This window comes from Panthera tigris, chromosome A1 (assembly GCF_018350195.1).
Source record: "Panthera tigris isolate Pti1 chromosome A1, P.tigris_Pti1_mat1.1, whole genome shotgun sequence".
NCBI classification, from domain to species: Eukaryota; Metazoa; Chordata; class Mammalia; order Carnivora; family Felidae; genus Panthera; species Panthera tigris.
In genome coordinates this window covers 136,345,904-136,367,314 of record NC_056660.1, presented here as the reverse complement: position 1 = coordinate 136,367,314, position 21,411 = coordinate 136,345,904, and the positions used below count along the sequence as shown (strand labels likewise).

The window sequence follows — 21,411 nt, the reverse complement described above, 5'->3', positions numbered from 1 at the left end:
AATCAGAAGCAGGCTCCAGGCTCTGAGCCATCAGCCCAGAGCCCGACGCAGGGCTCGAACTCACGGGCCGTGAGATCGTGACCTGAGCTGAAGTTGGACGCTCAACCAACTGAGCCACCCAGGCGCCCCTCCAGACCCCACCTTTAATCACTGTGGTAAATATGCCCCTGAGGCTCGTGGAGGTCACAGTCCCAGAAGATCAACTCAGTAAGGTACGTAAGTGGGTAGAATGTGCAGTTCAGCAAGGTTCTGAACTCTTCCGTTAGCAGCTGGGAAAACTCGAGTAAAACTCTTGTACCCTCCCCCTATTCCCTTTTCTCCCCAAATCACTTCTGTCTCAGATTAGCTGAGAGCCTGGAAATACTGGAGGGAAAACCCCATGCAGTGAAACGAAGATAAAGGGCTCTGGTCAGTGTGTTAATGCACACTAGTCACCTACACCCCCTTCTTGGGCATTCTACTTCTCTAGGTCTCGGCTGTCTTATGTAAAACTAAGAAAGAGCAACCAGTTTATGAGAAAGTTGTGAAATACTCAAAGCATAGCATGGGAGGCCATACACATTAACTAAAACATGCCAATTAATTCACCCTTTCAAAAAATATAAAGGCCACATTATAGTATCATAGTATAGGAATATGCTACACAGGCACTTTGGGGTCATAAAACACAGGTAGGATAATTTGTCCTTCAGGAGACACTAGATGTACTGTACTTGGAAAAATTTCTCTAACAGCACAAGGTAATGCACTTTACATGTCAAAATGAACAACACAATTGGTGCTATGAAAGACCAGAAAAGGTCCTCTCTTACTGTGTATGTGCACGTATTTTCACAACGCATGCCACTTATTATCTATTCCACAGAGTGAAGTAAGTATCACCCTGGCCTTACCCCAACTGTAACAATGTGGTCACCTGCAGGGTTACTCACTTAATGTCTGTTCCTCTTGGAGAATGCCAAGTTCATGAAAACAGAGGGCATTTTTTAATCCCCTTGTTTTGACACATTAACAACAACAAAAATTTCAATCAGAATTACACCAATATCAAGTTTTGCTCAAGATATTTAAGTGTTTTTTTTTTAGCGTTCATTTATTTTTGAAAGAAACAGAGTGCGTGCAAGTGGGGGAGGGGCAGAGAGAGCAAGAAAGGAGACAGACTCTGAAGCAGGCCCGGAGCAGTCAGCCCAACACCGGATGCAGGCCCGAACCCACAAACTGTGAGATCATGACCTGAGCCTAAGTTGGAAGGTCAACTGAGTCACCCACGTGCCCCACTCAAGATATTTTTGAGGTAATGCTGTTCAAGCCAACTTAATTCCTCGATTCATTGTTTATGCAGTACAAACCATTTCCTTTTAAAAACTCTCTTTTACTTTTCTGAAATATTTCCACTGGGGGGTTAATTCACAATGATTTGGCTCACCGCACATTTTTAAATGCATAATGTATGTCAAATTTGTAGATAGAAATGTTATTAAATACATTTAAATCTTGGGTTTCTGTTGTCAAGCTCTGTGTTCTGCCATATGCTGCCTTAGTTTACATGGATATTTATACATATGTGTATACGTATCTATTTGTGTGTGTATGTATAATTTGAAAAAACTAAATACATTTTTCATTGATCTTAAATCATAATGACCTGGGATTCCTAATTCATTGACTCCAGTGGAGAGGGTGTGAGGTGGAGGTGGGTCAACATTAGAGTAAGGGTCCTCAGGAGGCACATGGCAGTCAATACACACCTCAGCAGATACTTGCTCAGGAGTCCAGGGACAAGGCCCCATTGCCTGCTCTTCCCTCCTTGTCACAGCAGAGACCAGAAGAACGGAGATGGTAACTGAAGCCCAAGTCTCCCCTGCACATAAGAAAACATAAGCTTCCTAAAAAAAATAGTGGTTTAAACTACAGTCCCCAGACTAGCAACAGAGAATTTATTAGAAATTTATTAGAAATACACATTCTCGGACTCTGCTCCAGATCTGTGGAATCAAAAACTCTGAGATGGGTCCCAGGATTCTGGGTTTGAATAAACTCTCCAGGTATCTCTGATGCTTGCTGAAGTCTGAGAACCACTGCCTTATACCCAGCTGTCATTTTGTCTATGAAAAAGAGTGAAAGGAAGCTATGCAGAAAGATCAAACATTTACCTAAAGGAAAAAAAAAAATCAAAGCTCAAAATATCCTTTAAGCAAGATCAAGTCTTCCATGAATTCCTCTGGGGTTCTAAACAGAGAGTACAGAGTGCGTAAGAAATTTGTTTGCTTGTGGGGCACCTGGGTGGCTCAGTCTGATCTCGTGGTCTGTTGAGTTTGAGCCCTGCATCGGGCTCTGTGCTGACAGCTCAGAGCCTGGAGCCTGCTTCGGATTCTGTGTCTCCCTCTCTCTCTCTGCACCTCCCCTGCTCACACTCTGCCTCTCTCTCTCAGAAACAAATAAACGTTAAAAAAAAAAAAAAAGAAAAAGAAAAGAAATTTGTTTGCTTGCAAAGAAATAGAGAAACCTCCAATTCTGCCTACCTAAATTATAGCAGATAAATCTTTACCTCCCCATTATAATTTCTCAGTAATAATCATTAGGAATTGGTTCAATTTTGTATTAACTTCTTAGATTGCTGTCAAAAAAATATCAGCCTGAATTGCTTAGGATTGGTCTATTTCACTACTGAGTATTCTTTGGGAAGATTTTGATCACTCTGTAAGGAGTACTGTCTGTAGGAGCAATGAACAAATGACTAGACCAAAAGGTCCTTAAGTTCAACATGGCAGGGTAAAAATGTTCTGCTTTGGGAAATGGAGATGATGTGTTCTTCCTGTGGCATCTTAGGAGCCTTTCATAGTGCCTTGTCCAGTGTAAGCTGCTCAATATTGACTTTGTGAATGAGTGAATGGAGAATCCATAAGGGCTCTCCATCTTGAGAACATCTTATGGAAGAGGTGACGTGAGGTGGATCTTGAATAGGCAGAAAAGGATGGATAAAGTGGGAGGGCATTTTAGGTTGGAGGAGAAAAGGATACAAAATAGGCTGAGCAAAAGCCTGGGGTCAGGCCTAAATGTGGAGTGTCTGGGACTGAGTGGAAGTCACTGGAGAGAAAAATCTGTTCACAGGGGGATATGATGACAACCAACATCATTACACAGCATAAATGAGTTTGTGAGTTGAGGAGTCCTCATCCTCTGATATGATCCCTACCGTGCTCTGGGCAAACAGCAGAGAACAAGATAGACATGAAACCTAAATGTGGTGAAGGATGGAGAACAATGGCAGCAGCATGGTACACGTGTTGTTAAGTGAGGCACAGGGGCACGGAAGCAGTTCACCTAACCTGAACTTGAGGTAGGTGGATAGACAGAGAAAGCATTTCCAGATGAAAAAATATCTAAGTTATGGCCTGAAAAATGAGTGGGAGGGAAGAAGGAGTGTGGAGTAGCAAGGGATAGGGCTGGCTGGGCAAACCGGGGCCAGATTACGAACGGCCTTCTAAACCATGTTGAAGAGACAGAGCTTTATCCAGAGGGATGTGAAGAGCCCTCAGCAGGTTCTAAATTGAAAAGGACAAATTTGTTTTAGAAACCTCGTGGGCTATAGTAGAGAAGATAGGTGAAAGACACAGGACTAATGATGGTAACTTTAATTAGAGAAGCAGCAATGGGAAAGAAGTTTAAAGAGCTTGCTGGAAAAAAAGTCTCTGGTAGTTTAAAACATGTGTTCCCTCGACATTGCCACCACTGAAAGCTGGAATGAATGTGCCCTCGCCTTGAATGTGGATGAGCTTGTGATTTGAGTGGAAGTGCTGCCACAGGACTTCTGAAACCAGGTGGTAAAAGGTGACAACAGCTTCTGCCTGGTCCTCTTGGCACACTCCCTAGTACTCGGCCACTATGCTGTCAGGGAGCCTCAGCTGAGGACCTAGTGTCAACTGCCACAAACATTAAGTGAAGAAACCTTTGAGGTGACTCTAATTCCAGCCACCAACAACTGATAACCACCTGAGACCCAGAGTAAGAGCAGCCTGCCTGAGCCAGTCAATTCTAATGATAATGAGAAAATGATTGGTGTTTCAAGCCACTAAATTCTAGTGGCTTAGAGACACAGCAAGACATAACCAGAACACTACCCGATAACACCTAGTGAAGGAGGGATCTTTTCCTCTCCTCACACTGTGCTGTATCCACCAGGATGACATCTGGACTCTGAAGCAAGAGACATTTATAATAAATGAAACAATCTACAAAGGCACATAACAGGGTTGGGGAATAAGATGTTCTGTCCAAATATTCTCATTAACAGAGTAAGTGCATGCTTTAGGCAAATTATCGATTGCAAGAAAACATTTTTCAAGGAAATTATGAAACTTTAAAGAATGAAATGCTCATGATCCACTAAGCAAACCTTCCCCTTGATGGGGTTTTAGCCTTCAGAATCATCTATTATTTTGGGGTAAACATAAGGCTCATTAGTTCATGCTGTACTGCTGCCTCTCAGCATCACTTCTGGGAACAGATCGAATCACCCAGTTTCTGCAGTCAGCAGAGCCACCATAGCCACCAGCTGTTCAGAGCAACAGAGCTTAGGAAGGTCATGGCTGCTATTTACTGCTTTTTTTTTTTTTTGGTAATGAATGGTTGTTAGCTATTCACACAGGGCATAAAAGGCATTTTAGTGCTCTTTGTGAAAGTCAGACAAGATAAAAGGTAAGTTGGGGGACAGGAAGCATGCCCTATTATTCCCTAAGACTGAAGGTAGAGAAATCCAAACAGGAGGCATAAAAAATACAATTAAGATTCTATGAAGGCCCAGAGTTTTCTTTAAAAGGGGTAAGGCCTCACCAAGCTTAAGCAAAAGAAATTCTTCGGGTTTTCTTTACAGAAGGAAGAACACATTTGTTTATATAATTCTTCAACTAGGTACCCACATTCTGAGTGCTACTGACAGAAATGACGATACTTAACGTCCACTCAGCACTTGCTCGGTGCCAGCCACTGTTTGGCTTGCTTTACATTGATCACCTCATTCCACTCTCACATCAGGCCTAGGAGGTCGGTATGATTAGCTCATTTAACAAACAAGGAAACTGCAGTGAGCCCATGGCCACACAGTGAGTCGCCACACTGTGAGTCATGGGAGCCCTCCTTTAGTATTTGAACTCTGAAGAGACATGTGCTCTAGTGGGAAGGGTATCAGACCAGGGATCGGGATTTTCATCTCAGCTCCACCTGCAACTAATTATACCAATTTGGACAAGTCATTTCTTTCACCTGAAAGACGAGGGAGTTAAATTAGGAGATTCAGAAGATTCCTCCTACTCTAAAATTGCTGATTCTATGCACACTTCTTGCCTCTGAATAACAATCAGCTAAAAGCAAACCTTACTTTTTAAAAAAAATTTTTAATGTTTATTTTGAGAGAGAGAGAGAGAGAGAGAGAGAGAGAGAGAGAGAGCGCGCGCGACAGCGAGCATGCACGTGCGCACAAGCAGGGGAGGGGCAGAGAGAGAAGGAGACACAGAATCTGAAGCAGGCTCCAGGCTCTGAGTTGTCAGCAGAGCCTGATGCAGGGCTCCAACTCACCAACTGTGAGATCATAACCTGAGCTGAAGGCGGACACTTAACCGACTGAGCCACCCAGGCATCCCCAAACCTCGCTTTTTGAAGCAGCACTGAAGAAAGAGTGTACAGAACTCTAGGAAGATGGGTGAAAGGTGCAAACATCACGTGGGCCTTGAGAAACAAAAGGCACAACTCACCGCTGCTGTGTTTCAAACTACTGTGTGACCGATCAGAATGAGGAAACTTTAACCTGCTGTCAGGACACATTTACTTTTACAAAAAAATAAAGCATTCCAAGAGAAAAGAGAAGATCATCAATAAGATGAAATGTAGGACCAAATATTTAAAAAACAAACAAAAAATACAGAGAGCATATGTGTTTTTACTGGCATTTATTTTGAAAAGCAATTGGCCTGCCTATGACCACAGTAATAACCATTTAAATTTTGGTTAACTTATTACTTCTGAGAGCTAAGTCCTGGGTTAGTTTGTGCTACTGAGAAAACAAAACATAACTTCAAGGTATCTTCTCAGGAATCTTTTATTTCTCTCATTTTTGAGAAAATGTGACCCTAATGAAACTTAAATGAAAATTTCAAGTCAATATGCAGATTCACAAGCATCTTATTTAGGGTCACAGACAGATGATGACAGAAACAGTGAGAACATCCTGAGCCAATGCTCACAGTAGCAAAATAGGGTTCCAGACCTCCTGAATTCAGCAAGAGTATAGTCTGCAAGTAACTACTCCCCCCAAAATTTACTGGAGTTGACCACTTATGCCAATTTCCTTCCCATTAGTGCTTACTTGGTTCTACGCTGGTACCGGCAGTTGGACTGGAGACCACAGTCATGTTCCTTCAAGGATCCTTAGAACTTTATACAGAGGAAGTGTCCTTTCTGAGGGAGCGGAGCTTTCTGCTGGACTCGATTTAGATCTTCACGGTGGCACAACATTAACTTCTCAGATCAGCATGACAGTTCGAAATCAACGCAGAAATTTAAGGAGACCAAGTGTTTGTTAACATAGCATCCACTGGAGTACAATGCCTGATTTCTTAGGAAGCCATTAACTCACTGGGAGGCCCCTTCCAGCTCAGACCCATGAGTGACTTGAGCATAGGGTTATTCAGCCCACAGAGACTGGTTGAGAGGCTGGAAGGTCCGATGGCTGACTGTCCTCTTACTTAATAGTGCCATGTGGGATTTTCTGTCCCCAGGGGTGTGGCAGAGGAGAGTATCCAAAGTGCAAGTGGTGACCTGGCCATTAATGTGGAGTTTCCCATAGATCTCATCAAATTTGGCCAGAAGGGCAGGTACATCCTTCACTTTTTTCCTTGCTTTGGCCAGCTGGAAAAAGCCAAAGAGCAGATCATTATCTCTATGCAAGATTTCTTCCTTGTTCTTCTGATTCTCCAAGAAGCGGAGGTCCAAATGCACTAAAACGTATAGTGTATACCTATAATGGTGAAAACCAAGGTACCGGGCCACATAGAAGTATGAATGACTACATGGGATTCTATAAGTTATACAAAAAATTCACAATTAGTACTTGAATATCATTCCTGGTATCGAATAAAGCAATCCCAATCAAAATCACACCAGCGTTCTTCTTGAAGCTAGAACAAGCAATCCTAAAATTTGTATGGAACCACAAAAGACCCTGAATAGCCAAAGTAATTTGAAGAAGAAGACCAAAGCAGGAGGCATCACAATCCCAGACTTTAGCCTCTATTACAAAGCTGTAATCATCAAGACAGCATGGTATTGGCACAAAAACAGACACATAGACCAATGGAATGGAATAGAATAGAAACCCCAGAATTAGACCCACAAAGGTATGGCCAACTCATCTTTGACAAAGCAGGAAAGAATATCCAATGGAAAAAAGACAGTCTCTTTAACAAATGGTGCCGGGAGAACTGGACAGCAACATGCAGAAGGTTGAAACTAGACCACTTTCTTACACCACTCACCAAAATAAACTCAAAATGGATAAAGGACCTGAATGTGAGACAGGAAACCATCAAAACTCTAGAAGAGAAAGCAGGAAAAAACCTCTCTAACCTCAGCCGCAGCAATTTCTTACTCGACACATCCCCAAAGGCAAGGGAATTAAAAGCAAAAAGGAACTACTGGGACCTCATGAAGATAAAAAGCTTCTGCACTGCAAAGGAAACAATCAACAAAACTATAAGGCAACCTACGGAATGGGAAAAGATATTTGCAAATGACATATCGGACAAAGGGCTAGTATCCAAAATATATAAAGAGCTTACCAAACTCCACACCCGAAAAACAAATAATCCAGTGAAGAAATGGGCAGAAAACATGAATAGACACTTCTCTAAAGAAGCCATCCAGATGGCCAACAGGCACATGAAAAGATGCTCAATGTCGCTCCTCATCAGGGAAATACAAATCAAAACCACACTCAGATACCACATCACGCCAGTCAGAGTGGCTAAAATGAACAAATCAGGAGACTATAGATGCTGGAGGGGATGTGGAGAAATGGGAACCCTCTTGCACTGTTGGTGGGAATGCAAACTGGTGCAGCTGCTCTGGAAAACAGTGTGAAGGTTCCACAAAAAATTACAAATAGATCTACCCTATGATCCAGCAATAGCACTGCTAGGAATTTACCCAAGGGATACAGGAGTGCTGAGGCATAGGGGCACTTGTACCCCAATGTTTATAGCAGCACTCTCAACAATAGCCAAATTATGGAAAGAGCCTAAATGTCCATCAACTGATGAATGGATAAAGAAATTGTGGTTTATATACACAATGGAATACCACGTGGCAATGAGAAAGAATGAAATATGGCCTTTTGTAGCAATGTGGACGGAACTGGAGAGTGTGATGCTAAGTGAAATAAGCCATACAGAGAAAGTCAGATACCGTATGTTTTCACTCTTATGTGGATCTTGAGAAACTTAACACAAGACCAAGGGGGGAGGGGAAGGGGAAAAAAAAAAGGTTAGAGAGGGAGGGAGCCAAACCATAAGAGACTCTTAAAAACTGAGAAGAAACTGAGGGTTGATGGGGGTGGGAGGGAGGAGAGGGTGGGTGATGGCTATTGAGGAGGGCACCTGTTGGGATGACCACTGGGTGTTGTATGGAAACCAATGTGACAATAAATTTCATATAAAAAAAAAAGGGTGTTTATGTGGTACATACTATACAATGAAACATACTAGGAAAAGGAGTCAAACAGCAATGGAACAAGTTTGCCAAATTTAACAATCAGAGCAGGAGGCACGGCCAAATATGTAGGGTTTTATACATGATTAAGTTTTCTGGAATGTATTCTAGAAGCTGTCAGAAGGTCCAAATTAGGACAGGATCTGATTTAGGTTTAAACATCTGCAGATAATGTTTAAACGTGTAGAGAAAGGGAGGGTGGAGACTAATCCAGAGGCCAATACCACAGTCCACATGAGAGAGGATCACAGTCTAGACTGGAAAACATAGACACAACATGCTGAAGTAGACATCTATCAAGTATATCTGGGGAGTTAAACTGAAAGGATTTATTGAGGAAGAGGTCAAGGAAAGGGAGGAATCAAAGACATCTTCCTAATTTGGGCTTTAGTAACTTGGTGATGGGTGAGGTAATTAATGGAGATGGGCAAGATGGGAGGAACAGATTTGGAAGCATAAAAACATCAAGAGTTCTGGTTGAGATGCCTGTGAAAGTTCTAAGTGGGTAAGTCAAGAGGTTGTTGGATATACACAAATATGAGACATGGAGATGTCTAAACCAAAGGTATAAACATTGGACTCACAAGTGTAAGAATGGCATTTAATTCTACAAAAATGGGTGAGCTCTAAATAACAATGTAAAGCTACTTTTGAACAAAATCAATAGTTGACTTCATTCAATCCTTATTTATGATACAATCCAACAACGCATCTTATAAAATTTACGTGTGATCAAGGTCCCTAAGAAATCCTCTGGTCACCTTCTAGATAGATCATAACCCTATCTGCTGCCAACATACCTTCCTTTCAAACAAGGGCTCCCAGGAACCTTCAGGTAAGAAGTTTCAGCAATGTATGTTATTCTTAAGAAGAATGAATAGCTTGTTTAGTCCCTGCCCCATGTTGAAGGTGAGGTGACCTAACGGGCAGCATATGGTTTCCAAAAGCAGCCAAGCAAACATGCCAAGCTGGAGATAACTTTGCTCTAATTGCATATACTGCATCAATTCTCTCCCATCACTACACAAATACCAAATGGTGTCACAGGGACCATTCTACAACTTAAGCAGAAAAGAGATTTTACTCCATTGTTAGGTTAGTTTCAAAAAAGAAATCAGTGAAGAAACAGTGAATGTTTGGAGAGATTTTAGTCATAGTAATTAAAAAAAAAAACAACCCAACAATTCTTTTCAACATTCCTTTGGTGGTAGGTATAACCTTATCTCCACACACGAGGCATCTTTTTTTTTTTTTTTTTTTTTAACGTTTATTTATTTTTGAGACAGAGAGAGACAGAGCATGAACAGGGGAGGGGCAGAGAGAGAGGGAGACACAGAATCAGAAGCAGGTGCCAGGCTCTGAGCTGTCAGCACAGACCCCGACGCGGGGCTCGAACTCACGGACCGCGAGATCATGACCTGAGCCGAAGTCGGATGCTTAACCGACTGAGCCACCCAGGCGCCCCTAGTTTATTCATTTTTGAGAGACAGAGACAGAGCGTGAGTGGGGGAGGGGTAGAGAGAAAGAGAGAGAGAGAAAGAGAGACACAGAATCGGAAGCAGGCTCCAGGCTACGAGCTGCCAGCACAGAGCCTGACATGGGGCTCGAACTCACAAACCACAAGATCATGACCTGAGCCGAAGTGGGACGCTTAACCGACCGAGCCACCCAGGCGCCCCATACGAGACATCTTTAATAGCTGTTGGTATCAACACTACCCAGAGCACTTGTAAGATGCAGGTTTTATAATGGAGGACTCTGCATACAGTCTTACAAGTGTTATTTAGAGCTGTTCAAAGGCTACTGGAGTTAGAGCGTTTATTTATAATTTCTCAACGGCAGTTCCCCATGCAGCCTCACAACAGCCAGGAACGCACTCAGCTAGAGGGGGAGCTTTTGAAATAAGTCAATCTTACAGACTTTGGGGAAAAAAAATCAGTATTTCTCAATGTGGTGTCTGTTTGGATGCTTCAGTCATATAATGGGGACAACATATTGATAAACCAGATCTAAGTAGAGTGATAAGCATTAGTGCTGTTGGGGAAACTGAAGTTGTGTCAGTAATGGATGCACATGCACAAACTGTGCACTTTAAAACAGGTTTACATTTCCAGTTACCCTACTTTCCTAAAACATACTCCAAAAGGGTTTGGGTGGATCACAACTTCCACAGCGCTAAGGAATCCAAACAGAAGCTTTAAATTAATCATATCCAGTTAGTTTCCTGACAAGCTCCCTTTGCCAGCAGGTAGAAGCCTTTGGGTGCAAGTCCAAAAAAGGGATAGGGCTGGGAGGGCAACAGAGTGTCAGAGGGGGAGAAAGGAGCCTGCTGCCCTCTCCCGCCAACCAGCAGGCACCAGTACCGTCAGAAGGCAAGGGAAGAAAGCAGGGAGGGCGAACCAATCAAACAGGCCTCTTCATTAGTCAAAACAATACCAATATCATTAGTAACAAACTCATCACTGCCAGTCATTTACGATTTCCTTACAGTTTTTTTCCCTTTAGCTACTGATGGACAAATTACTAAATTTCAAAGGACTTACAGTAGCTCCTCTTTGTGTGCTTCAGCCATCAGTGTGAGACATGGGTTCCTTTGTTTCCTTCTGCTTTCAATTTTTTGAAACTGCTTACCATTTCTATTTAATTTTGTTTTATAGTTTTGCAAAAACATTTATACAGTTCCATTAGTTGGTCTACTCAGTACCTAAAACCAAAGTTCTGATTATAGAAGCATTAATACGGCTAAATTTCTGGCAAGTCTAGCACCCCTCCCTGCTTTCCTCTCACAGGGTTTTCCCAGTTATTCTTGTTAGTTTGTTCTTCCTACTAAACTTTAACCACACAAACAAAACTAATGGCACTTTTATTAGGTTACATTATCACAATAAGTTGGGAAGAATTGACTTTATGGGGTTGAGTCCTCCTATCTCAACACACAGTGTGTCTTTTTATTTGTGTAAGTGGGGACACTTTTTTTGTTTTTTTAATTTTTAAGATGAGAGCTACTGTAGATTATTCCTGATGGGAATGATCCCCAGGGACGGGGATGTTCATGATGCTCAAAAGAGGGTAAAATATCTTCTGAACTGATGTCCTGCAGTGGGTCTGAGGGATGGGCTCTAGGGCTCAGTGGGGAAGCCTGCTCCAGAGAGGTGCATTCAATTGCCATGGCTTCAGGAGGGAAGATGAGCAGGCGGGACAGGAGGTGGTTGGTGAGGCAGCAGTTCTCTCCTCATTGCTCTTACTTCCGCCATGAACCAGGGCGCAGGGGTCAGGGAGTGGGCAGAAGGTACGGAGGGCTTGAGGAAAAAGGGGACCCAGGACGCAGGAAAACACTATGTGGGGGGTGGGGAAATAATGTAAGAGGACCAAGTTTTCCTAGAATTTCAGAGGATACTTCCTGTTGGAAGAAAAAAAACCTTTGCACCCAAAAAGAAATCTTTTAACAGGAAAAAGAGAGATGTTGCCATACTTGACGCTCTTTAAGGTGGCGGCCTGTAGAATGAAGACAATAAGTGGACACTCTAATGTATGTCCTTTCACCTTTAAATCATTTCTGCAGCAATCTCATACTCACCACTTCTTCTGAGAACTCCTGTCTTTTCACAAATTTTGATAAATTTCCGTCTGCAGCATCCTTTAATATCTTTATCAGGGTTTTCAACATATTTGACTGGATATGAATCAAAATCTGAATACAAAGAACAAACAAGCAAAAACAAGACTGAGCCAGCGCTCAACAATGATGTATGAACCCTACATTTATAGGCATCTACCTGCTTTCATGCTATTACCTAATTCATTCTCTTGCACAAATTCAAAGAATGCTTCGAATATATGTCTATCAGCCAGAACTTGGGTTTCCAACAGCTAATTAAAACACCTCAACTCCAAAACTTACCTAAAGATAGAAACGGAGAAAATACAGATTTTGGAGTCTGGCATATTTGGGTCCTGGCATGGGCAATTATGAGCTATGTAACTCTGGCCATCTATTTAAGCTCTTCCAACTTTTGCATTTATAAAATTAGTAAAATAGGTTTACATCTCACATTTGGAATTACTGTGAATATTGAATAAAATACCAGCACACAGCAGGTACTCAAACATTACTATCGGTTTCTTCCTATTTCTTCCAGATTCGGAGCAGAGGACTATGAGACTATCTCCTAAGATCGACTGTGGGGTGAAATATACCTTTACCTTTCTTTCCTTCTTTCCTTCTTTCCTTTTTTCCTTCTTTCCTTCCTTCCTTCCTTCCTTCCTTCCTTCCTTCCTTCCTTCCTTCCTTCCCTCCCTCCCTCCCTCCCTCCCTTCCTTCCTTCCTTCCTTCCTTCCTTCCTTCCTTCCTTCCTTCCTTCCTAGAAATTGCAGGCTAATCAGTTGCAGGTATCAAGAGGAAGCTGGTTCAAGTACTCCTATTTACACTGTGGCTATTAAGGAACTTCTAAAACTGGGTACTGTACTTGGCTTTTAAGATGGTACCACTAACTACCTTCATCAGATAGACATATTTAACCCAAGGAAAAAAACACATTCCCCCCTTCGCTCCACCCATTACCAACATTCACTAGTACAATTTGAAAAACACAGAAAAGGTTAAAGAAAATAACAGGGCGTCTGTGTGGTTCAGCAGGTTGAGCATCCAACTTCGGCTCAGGTCATGATCTCACAGTTTGTGGGTTCGAGCCCTGCGTTGGGCTCTGTGCCTACAGCTCAGAGCCTGGAGCCTGCTTTGGATTCTGGGTCTCCCTCTCTTTCTGCCCCTCCGCTGCTGGTGCTCTCTCTCTCTCAAAAATAAATAAAAACATTAAAAAAGAAAAGAAAATCAGAATGACTCATAATTCCCCAACTAATGTTATCCACTGTTTACAATTTCATGTATTATCTTCCAAATGTATTAATTTTCCCCCAGATCTGATTCTTTCTGTCAACTATTATACAGTGAATATTTTCTCATTAAGAAATTATAGAATACCTCATGTTTAATGATGAATGCGTATATGATAATTTGTTAATTTAAGCAATACCACTCTTCAATATATTAATAAACTCAACATATTGATAAATGCATACATTAAAAAAAAAAAAAAACCTTGTTAATATCTAGGACTTGACTCCCAGAAGTGAAATTATAAAGTCAAAGAATATAAACATTTTAAAGGCTCTTGATCCTTTGGAAAAGAGTTTTTCTGGAAGAGATATTTCTTTTCATATAGCAAACCAGCTTAGTTCTTTCTACAGACCATTATAACAATTTAAGTTTGTTTAGCAGTTGATCGGGATGAGGGGCTAACTTTGGTCCCAAAGAACAGAATGAAATGATTCCAAGTAGGCTAAATCCAAAGAACCCAATCTAAGTTCAGTGTTGTAAAGCACAGGCCAAGTCATGAGCACACTTTTCACTGGGAGGCAACACTCTGCAGACTTCTCACATTCAAGCAGAAGAAGTACTACCTGCCTTTATTCCAGACTATCTTTTCAAGGATATTCATACAACCCACAGCCTGGAAAGACCGACATGGTGCCTCATGTAGAGAAAAGGGCAGGCATGCTTACTGCCATTTTGAGAGATCTGGGTTCTCCTGTATGTGTAAGAGGCATATAGACCTTGGGTTGCCATGTGGGAACTGGGTTCAAGAAACTGATGCAAAAATGCTAATGTTGTGGCTACTACTGTTGCTCTGATTTAAGGAAATGTCCTTCACTTCTCAGTGCCTTGTGAACTCTACCAGCATCCATGAAACTATGGAAGGTTTACTCATTAGCTTAAAAGTAGGGTAAAGTCTCTGACTCTCAATAGTACTTCAAGCTCTTACATTAATAATAACCAATTCTGATTGGGTTGGCAATTGTCTGCCCTATTGAGGGCAAGGAAAAATTGACCTTGTTAGGTGTTAGGTCTCTAGTGCCTTGCACCTAGTAGACCTTCGCCAATAAGGAATGAGAAGGAGAACAGAGGTCCCCTAGCAATTTACACAGATAAACCTCCTGGAGCTCCATGCTAGGATCTATTAATGATGTGCTCCTGGAAGATTTCAACTCTTCTTAAGTCTTCCCAATTTCCCTCCCTGCCTCCAGCAACTATCTGTGATTCAGAAGGGATTTCAAGAGTAAAGTTCAATACCTCAAAATAGACTGATGAAGGACAATATAGATGAGGCAGTTACTGATAAAAGACAAAGAGAGAATTTAAAGCTAGAATTGGTCTCAAACTGAAACCTCAGGGTACAGTTAAGGAAAACTAGATCAAGGTACAGCACAATGCTTCAATCTTACAGATTTCAAACCAAAGACTAAGAAAATTAGCAAGGAATAGGGCGAATTTAGGTAAGAAAAACTACTCCAAGAACTACAGAAGGACACCTCCTGCCCCTCTGGTTTTCTGAAACATCAAAAAATGTTCACAAGTCATTGGGTGCCTTTGACCAAAATAAAGGACCAGAAGCCCTGAACATGCAGAAATTAGCATTTTGTCTTTGTCTTTTAAGTTAGCTATATTTGAAGTAGAATATCATAATGCAATAGAGACTGCTAGTTTTCTAAACAATATCTGTCCTCCCCTTCTTTTTTGATTAACAGAACTCCCTAACTTCAACTGATGCTGTCATGTACAGAATTCTAAGACTATATTTCTCAGGTTTCTTTGCTACTACTACGTATGGTTACAGGATTCAGTTCTGGCCAATAACATGTAAGTACAACTGGCTGGGTGAGACATTTGGGAAAGCATCCTCAAAAGGGTCCAGTGTCTTTCTCCTCCATTCTTCCTCTATCTCGCTGGAAAAGATGTAATAGATAAAAATCATATGCTTACAATGGTGGTATGGAAACACAGAAAGAGGCTGGGTCCCTGATGTTATCATAAAATGTCACACCAGACCTAGACTGACCATCTACATGGTTTTTATACATGGAAGAAAAACAAAGTTTCTCAGTTGTACAGACTCCTTTTTTTCCCCTCAAGTCTACATTACTCTTAACCAAAATGCAATTCTTAAGTTCCAAAATCTTAAGGGATTTATGAGAAAGAGTCCTATCTCCTTGCCTACCCCATGCAGCCTAGGAGGCTTCCTAGCATGGACTGTAACTTTAGGGGGACCTTAGTGACTGCAGAAAGGGGCATTAAAACATTTATCTGGGGGAGCCTGGGTGGCTCAGTCAGTTAAGCATCCAACTTCGGCTCAGGTCACGATCTCATGGTTCGTGGGTTTGAGCCCCACATCGGGCTGTGTGCTGACAGCTCAGAGCCTGGAGCCTGTTTCAGATTCTGTGTCTCCCTCTCTCTCTGCCCCTCCCTCACTCGTGCTCTGTCTCCCTGTGTCTCAAAAATAAGCAAACATTTTAAAAAAACCCAAAAACCGAAAAACATCTATCTGTGTTGGGGAACCTGAGTGGCTCAGTCAGTTGAGCGTCTGACTCTTGATTTCAGCTTGGGTCATGATCTCATGGTTGGTGGGATCAAGCCCCGCCCTGGACTCTGCACTGACAGCATGGAGCCTGCTTGGAATTCTCTCCTCTCTCTGCCCCTTCCCTATTCACATAAGCACACATGCACATGCTCTTTCTCAAAAATAAATAAATATTAAAAAAAAAAACATTTTTCTGTGTTAACAAATAATGGTAAAAGTAGCAAAACTAACCAATTGTCAATTCCCCTGCAAGGTAATTGAATTCCAAAATGGGTATCCACTTGGAGACATGCCTTATTTCTAGAGACATGATTGGAATTCAAATAGCATCAGTGGAAAGCTATCCCATGTTGGTCTCAGCTCTTTCAAACATTATTTAGAAGTGGAGATTAATCTTTTGATATTGATTAACATTGCTAAAGAGGGGGCTACAGTTCTTTTGAAATTGATGAGTTTGAATTCAGACAGCAGAGCCAACATGCATGTGCCTCCATGAGATCATCTGCGAAATCAATTCAGTATGTAGCAAGTATTAGCTGGGAAAATGGAAAATCAGGCCCTCTGGGTCATATTGGCAGCAAGAGCAATTTTGATGAAAAGAAAATTAAGTTGAGGGGGAAAAATTAGGTAAGTTCAAATTCCAACTGGCAGCAGGAAAAGATTTTAGTAGAAGACATTAATTTCTAAAGTAGATCAGAAAAAAAAAAAAACTTCATTTATTTCTGCTAATACTGACTGAACTGACTTTCTACCGCAGCCTATTTGTCAGGTTTCCATTTCTTAATAATTAACAAATTGCCCTTAGGGATTCCAAGTAGATGACTCAGCCTTAGAGAAGCTAGGGCCCATTAAATCAGTTTTTAAAAGCCTGCTCTAATAACAGAGATCTGAATCTGAAAGATTATTAAACCTGAGAATGGCAACCATCTTTTTTCAATATCCCTAAGGAAGCCAAAACAGGTTTACCCTGAAATATAAGAAACTGGGTTGGACATTTGGAAGAAGTTCCTGAGTGAGCACTTTTATACAATAAACAATAAAATGGTCTTTAAGTGTCTGAACAATGTATACTTCTGTGACCCAGTTCATGGAGGGACAATTCATATTCAAGATGAGTTCAAGGTTCCTTATACAGTGTTTGCCCAAAACATACCCATTCCACCAAGTTTATCGGCTGCGCTTCTTTCCCAGCTCTCAGAGAAAAGAAGCTAGTCCTGCTGTCCTGGCTGGTGGGCGCATTCCCCACCATGCTCTGGGCTCTGGATTTCTCCTCCTACTGTGAGTGGACAGCTTCACTCTCAGGCTATGTTTTATTTCCACCAAAGCACTTTCTCAGATGAAAAAAACAATTATCACTAGATTCTCATAATAAATGTGACAGCCAAGGAGTGCAAGAGATGAAGCCTCTCAACACAAGAACATGGAGCATGTGCACTACCAGCAACTTGGCTTTTTGACATCCAATCCTATTCCTTTTCACCATTCAGGAGGATCAGCTAATCCCAATCCTGAATAAAAAGATAGAACCTTTATCTCTGCAGGTCTGGAGTGGTGGGGAAACCCTAAGCTCTGTAATCAAACAGATGTGTTTGTGTTACAGCCCGACTCTGTACATAATTAGCTTCAAGAACTTGGGTAATTTATTTACCCTTTGAATCTCCATTTTCCACATGTGTGATATGGGGAAATATTGTTCCTACATTGTATAAAACGAACCAATGAGTATTAAGTACCTAGCGTGGTACCTTAGCTCAATTAAATGAAAACTGTGCTGATCTGTATCTCTTCAATTTCTCACCACCAATCCTTACTGATCCTCCCAAGCTCATTTCAACTCTAGGAAAAGCTACCAATGATCCACACAACACTCCTCTTTCCTACCTGATACTATGAACACTGGGAATCCTAGCAATTCTACTTCTGTCCAATCCTGAAAGGAGTTCATCTGCAGGCCATTCCCTCTCTCAGAAGCAATTATGTACTTGGATACCTAGAGTCATCAAAACCCAGTAGCCAGCAGAGAAGGCACAACACACACAGCACCTGCTGGAAGAGTAGGCTTCCTCCCGTTTGGCTTACTGATACTATTGGCTCAAATGACCTGAACTTCTGGACTCTGGACCTTTGCCACCTTGACCTCCCAGATCTCATGCCTGTGAGCTTTTCAGGCTGACCCATCTGCTCTGACCTGCAGTTTCTGCATAGGCACCCAGTCTTGGGACAGGGGCTGTCTGCAGCAGGCTGTGACGGGCAGGGTTATCAGTCCTCTTAGATTTCTATACACTGGTGCTATTTCTTCCCTGTCTTTTTCTGGGGATTCCTCTGCCTCATTGCTGCTGTCTTATTAAACTCACTTCTTGGTCCTCTTCACTTTTTTGTGGCATTTGTCAGTTCATATCAGACCCACTGCTGGTCTTATATAGATGAGCTCTTAACTAACAGCTATGATATTCACCCCCATCTAGGTTCCTGCCCTTTAAAAACTACAAGATCTTTTTTTGGATATTTTCCTAGTATTTAGTCTCTTCCCTCCCAAAACCATGCTTTTTTTCAGTTTCTCTATTATCACTGTATCCATCTTTCTCATTCCCTGGCCATCTTTCCCTCACACGAAAGGACTTTGAAAAGTCAATGTGAGGTCAAATATAAGGTATTCTTATCTCAGATTTTTTGGCAACCTTATTCTCCAAACTTTACCAGAAAGGCTCATCTAGTCCTTCTCTCTCTCTTTTTTTTCTTATGTTTATTTTTAAGAGAGAGAGAAAAAACAAGTGGGAGAGGGACAGAGAGACAGGGAGACACAGAATCTGAAGCAGGTTCCAGGTCTGAGCTGTCAGCACAGAGTCCAATGAGGGGCTTGAACTTACGAACCATGAGATTCCGACCTGAGCCAAAATTGGACGCTAATCCACTGAGCCACCCAAACACCCCTAGTCCTTTCTTGAAAGTCATCTGGGCCCTGGTCTGGGGGTGACATTTGAGGATAATCACTATGGAAGAACAGAAAACCATGGAACCTTGGAGTTATGCCTAATTCCTACTCACTGGGTTCTAGGATTTGTTAAATATAAATATTCCTCTTTATGTAACACACTTCATTTCAAACAAATGTTTCTGGTATTAGCAAGCATTCACTGAACACTGATTACATGCCAGGTACTGTGTTATCTACTTTATATGCATTATTCTTTCAATTTTCACAATGACAGGATGGTAATATTTCTATTACTATTGCTGTTTCAGATAAAAGGAAAATGGAGACCATAGAGGTTAAATAAGTTGCCTAAGGACTTAAGGCTAGTAAGAAGTGGTTACAATTAAAAGTTTGCAGGGGTGCCTGGGTGGCTCAGTCAGCATCCAACTCTCGATTTCGGCTAAGGTCATGATCTCATGACTCGTGGTTGGACTTTGTGCTGACAGCGCAGAGCCTGCGTGGGATTCCCTCCGTCTCTCCCTGCTCTCTCTGCACCACATCCCCCTCAAAATAAGTAAATAAATAAAAAATATTTTAAAAAGTTTATATTCTTTTAATGGGAACCCTCAGCAAAACTAATCTCCTAACAAAGAATGCCCTTTAACCCTCATCCCTTCAATCCCATGGTCCTATCCTCCTTCAGACACTGCTCAACAATTCTCTTTTCACTGAGACCTGCTCAGTTTGCTCCTACTGGCCAGCACTTCACTCCCCAGGCTGCAACACTGCCCTGGCTGTGACCCTTTGTCCTAGTTCATACCACACTGGCATTAACACATTTCTGTTCTTTTGACAATGTTTTCCTCATCTTGACCTTGTGATGTTTCAGGAGACTAAGTTCTTGAAAGTTACGGGCTTTCTTTTCAACTCCCCATAACACAAGTATACTCAGCATACAAGCAGGGCCTCAGCAGGGGTTAGCTGAATGGGGTGTATGGGGTCTTTAATGACAAGAGTCTCGTTGTCTTTTTAATTGCACCAGTAAGGCGTAGATGACTCATTGCTCACTGGGACAGATGGGTCATGGCAGGCTGGCAACACAAGAATGAAAACAACTAACATTTGTTGAGTTCTTACCATGTCAAGCACTATTTATGCACCATAGGTATACTAACTCCCTGGGTTAGGTACCATAAACAGGATGCAATTAACACAAAGATTATTCTCAAGTCTCAGTCAAGACAAAGTTAAGAGTCTATCTCCTTCCTCTCTGTATCCACAGTTTTCTGTAGTCATGTGTTATACCTGCAGCATTTAGCTACATCTTGTATCTGAGCATATCTACATTTCTCACCCATTTATAAACTCCTGGAAGCACAGCCGATTGACTCCTGTTAGAGGGGCTATAATGTAACTTTAACACAGAGCTCAATAAATCACTGAATTGAATCAAGATCTTAGGAGATCAAAATTCCTTATACACAGATTTAAAAAATCTAGACATCATCTTACTACCTTTCAAGCCTTACTTTAAACAAAGAAGTCACTTACATTTAAATTAGTGCAGATAATGCTTTCTGGCTTCATGATTTGAGAAAAAATTGATATAGCTTTCGCCACCTGGTTCTAGAAGAAAGAAAACCAAGTTATACTTCAAATCATATGAACATTACTCTGCTGTCATAAACACTTTTTAAAGACAGCAGGATATTTCTATTCATGGTGCCCCAGGGGTTTTGAAGTCCACAAAGAAAAAGTTTTTTTGGTAATCAAAAATGACCTTTCTGGGGCGCCTGGGTGGCTCAGTTGGTTAAGCACCTGACTCTTGTTCAGGTCATGATCTCATGGTTCATGAATCCAAGCCCTGAGATGGGCTCTGTGCTGACAGTGCAGAGCCTGCTTGGGATTCCTCTCTCTGCCCCTCCCCCACTCATGTGCTCACACGCTCTCTAAATAAATAAATAAATAAATAAATAAATAAATGTTTGCAGGAAAAACAATGAACTTTCTACAAAATATTTCCTACATTTGCATATTACTAAATTTTAAAAATAGTTTCCAAAATACTTTATTTTTATTGAAGTATAATCAACACACAGTGTTACATTAGTTTTAGGTGTACAACATAGTGACTCAACAAGTCTATACAATAAATTGTGCTCTCCACAAGTGTAGCTGTCATCTGTCACCATACAACGCTATTACAAGGCTATCGACTATACTCCTTATGGTGTCTTTCATCCTGTGACCTATGCACTCCAAATCTAGAAAATTACCGAACATTTTAATAAACTGAGTTCGTTTTTTTAAAATGCTTATTTATTT

General features: G+C 41.5%; 2 protein-coding genes across 7 annotated transcripts in view; one reads left to right on the top strand and one right to left on the bottom strand.

The window, feature by feature from the left end:
* Positions 1-21,411, top strand: part of MRPS27 (mitochondrial ribosomal protein S27) — a 130,160-nt gene that overhangs the window by 2,865 nt on the left and 105,884 nt on the right. For 3 of the 4 annotated variants that reach the window (XM_042988112.1, XM_015536556.2, XM_042988122.1), the window contains one exon: positions 15,343-15,454. The gene's annotated coding sequence lies outside the window, so the exon portion shown is untranslated. Of the gene's footprint in view, positions 1-95; positions 213-15,342; positions 15,455-21,411 lie in introns of those variants that run through there. The other variant, XM_042988126.1, reaches the window with a different exon arrangement.
* Positions 1-21,411, bottom strand: part of PTCD2 (pentatricopeptide repeat domain 2) — a 120,121-nt gene that overhangs the window by 80,530 nt on the left and 18,180 nt on the right. For all 3 annotated transcript variants that reach the window (XR_006218426.1, XM_042988135.1, XM_042988140.1), the window contains exons 8-9: positions 20,638-20,712; positions 12,338-12,451 (exon numbers count right to left, since the gene is read on the bottom strand). Coding sequence is in view for 2 of the 3 variants with exons in the window: in XM_042988135.1 (XP_042844069.1) it covers positions 12,338-12,451; positions 20,638-20,712 (189 nt within the window). In the remaining variant the exon portion in view is untranslated. The remainder of the gene's footprint in view (positions 1-12,337; positions 12,452-20,637; positions 20,713-21,411) is intronic.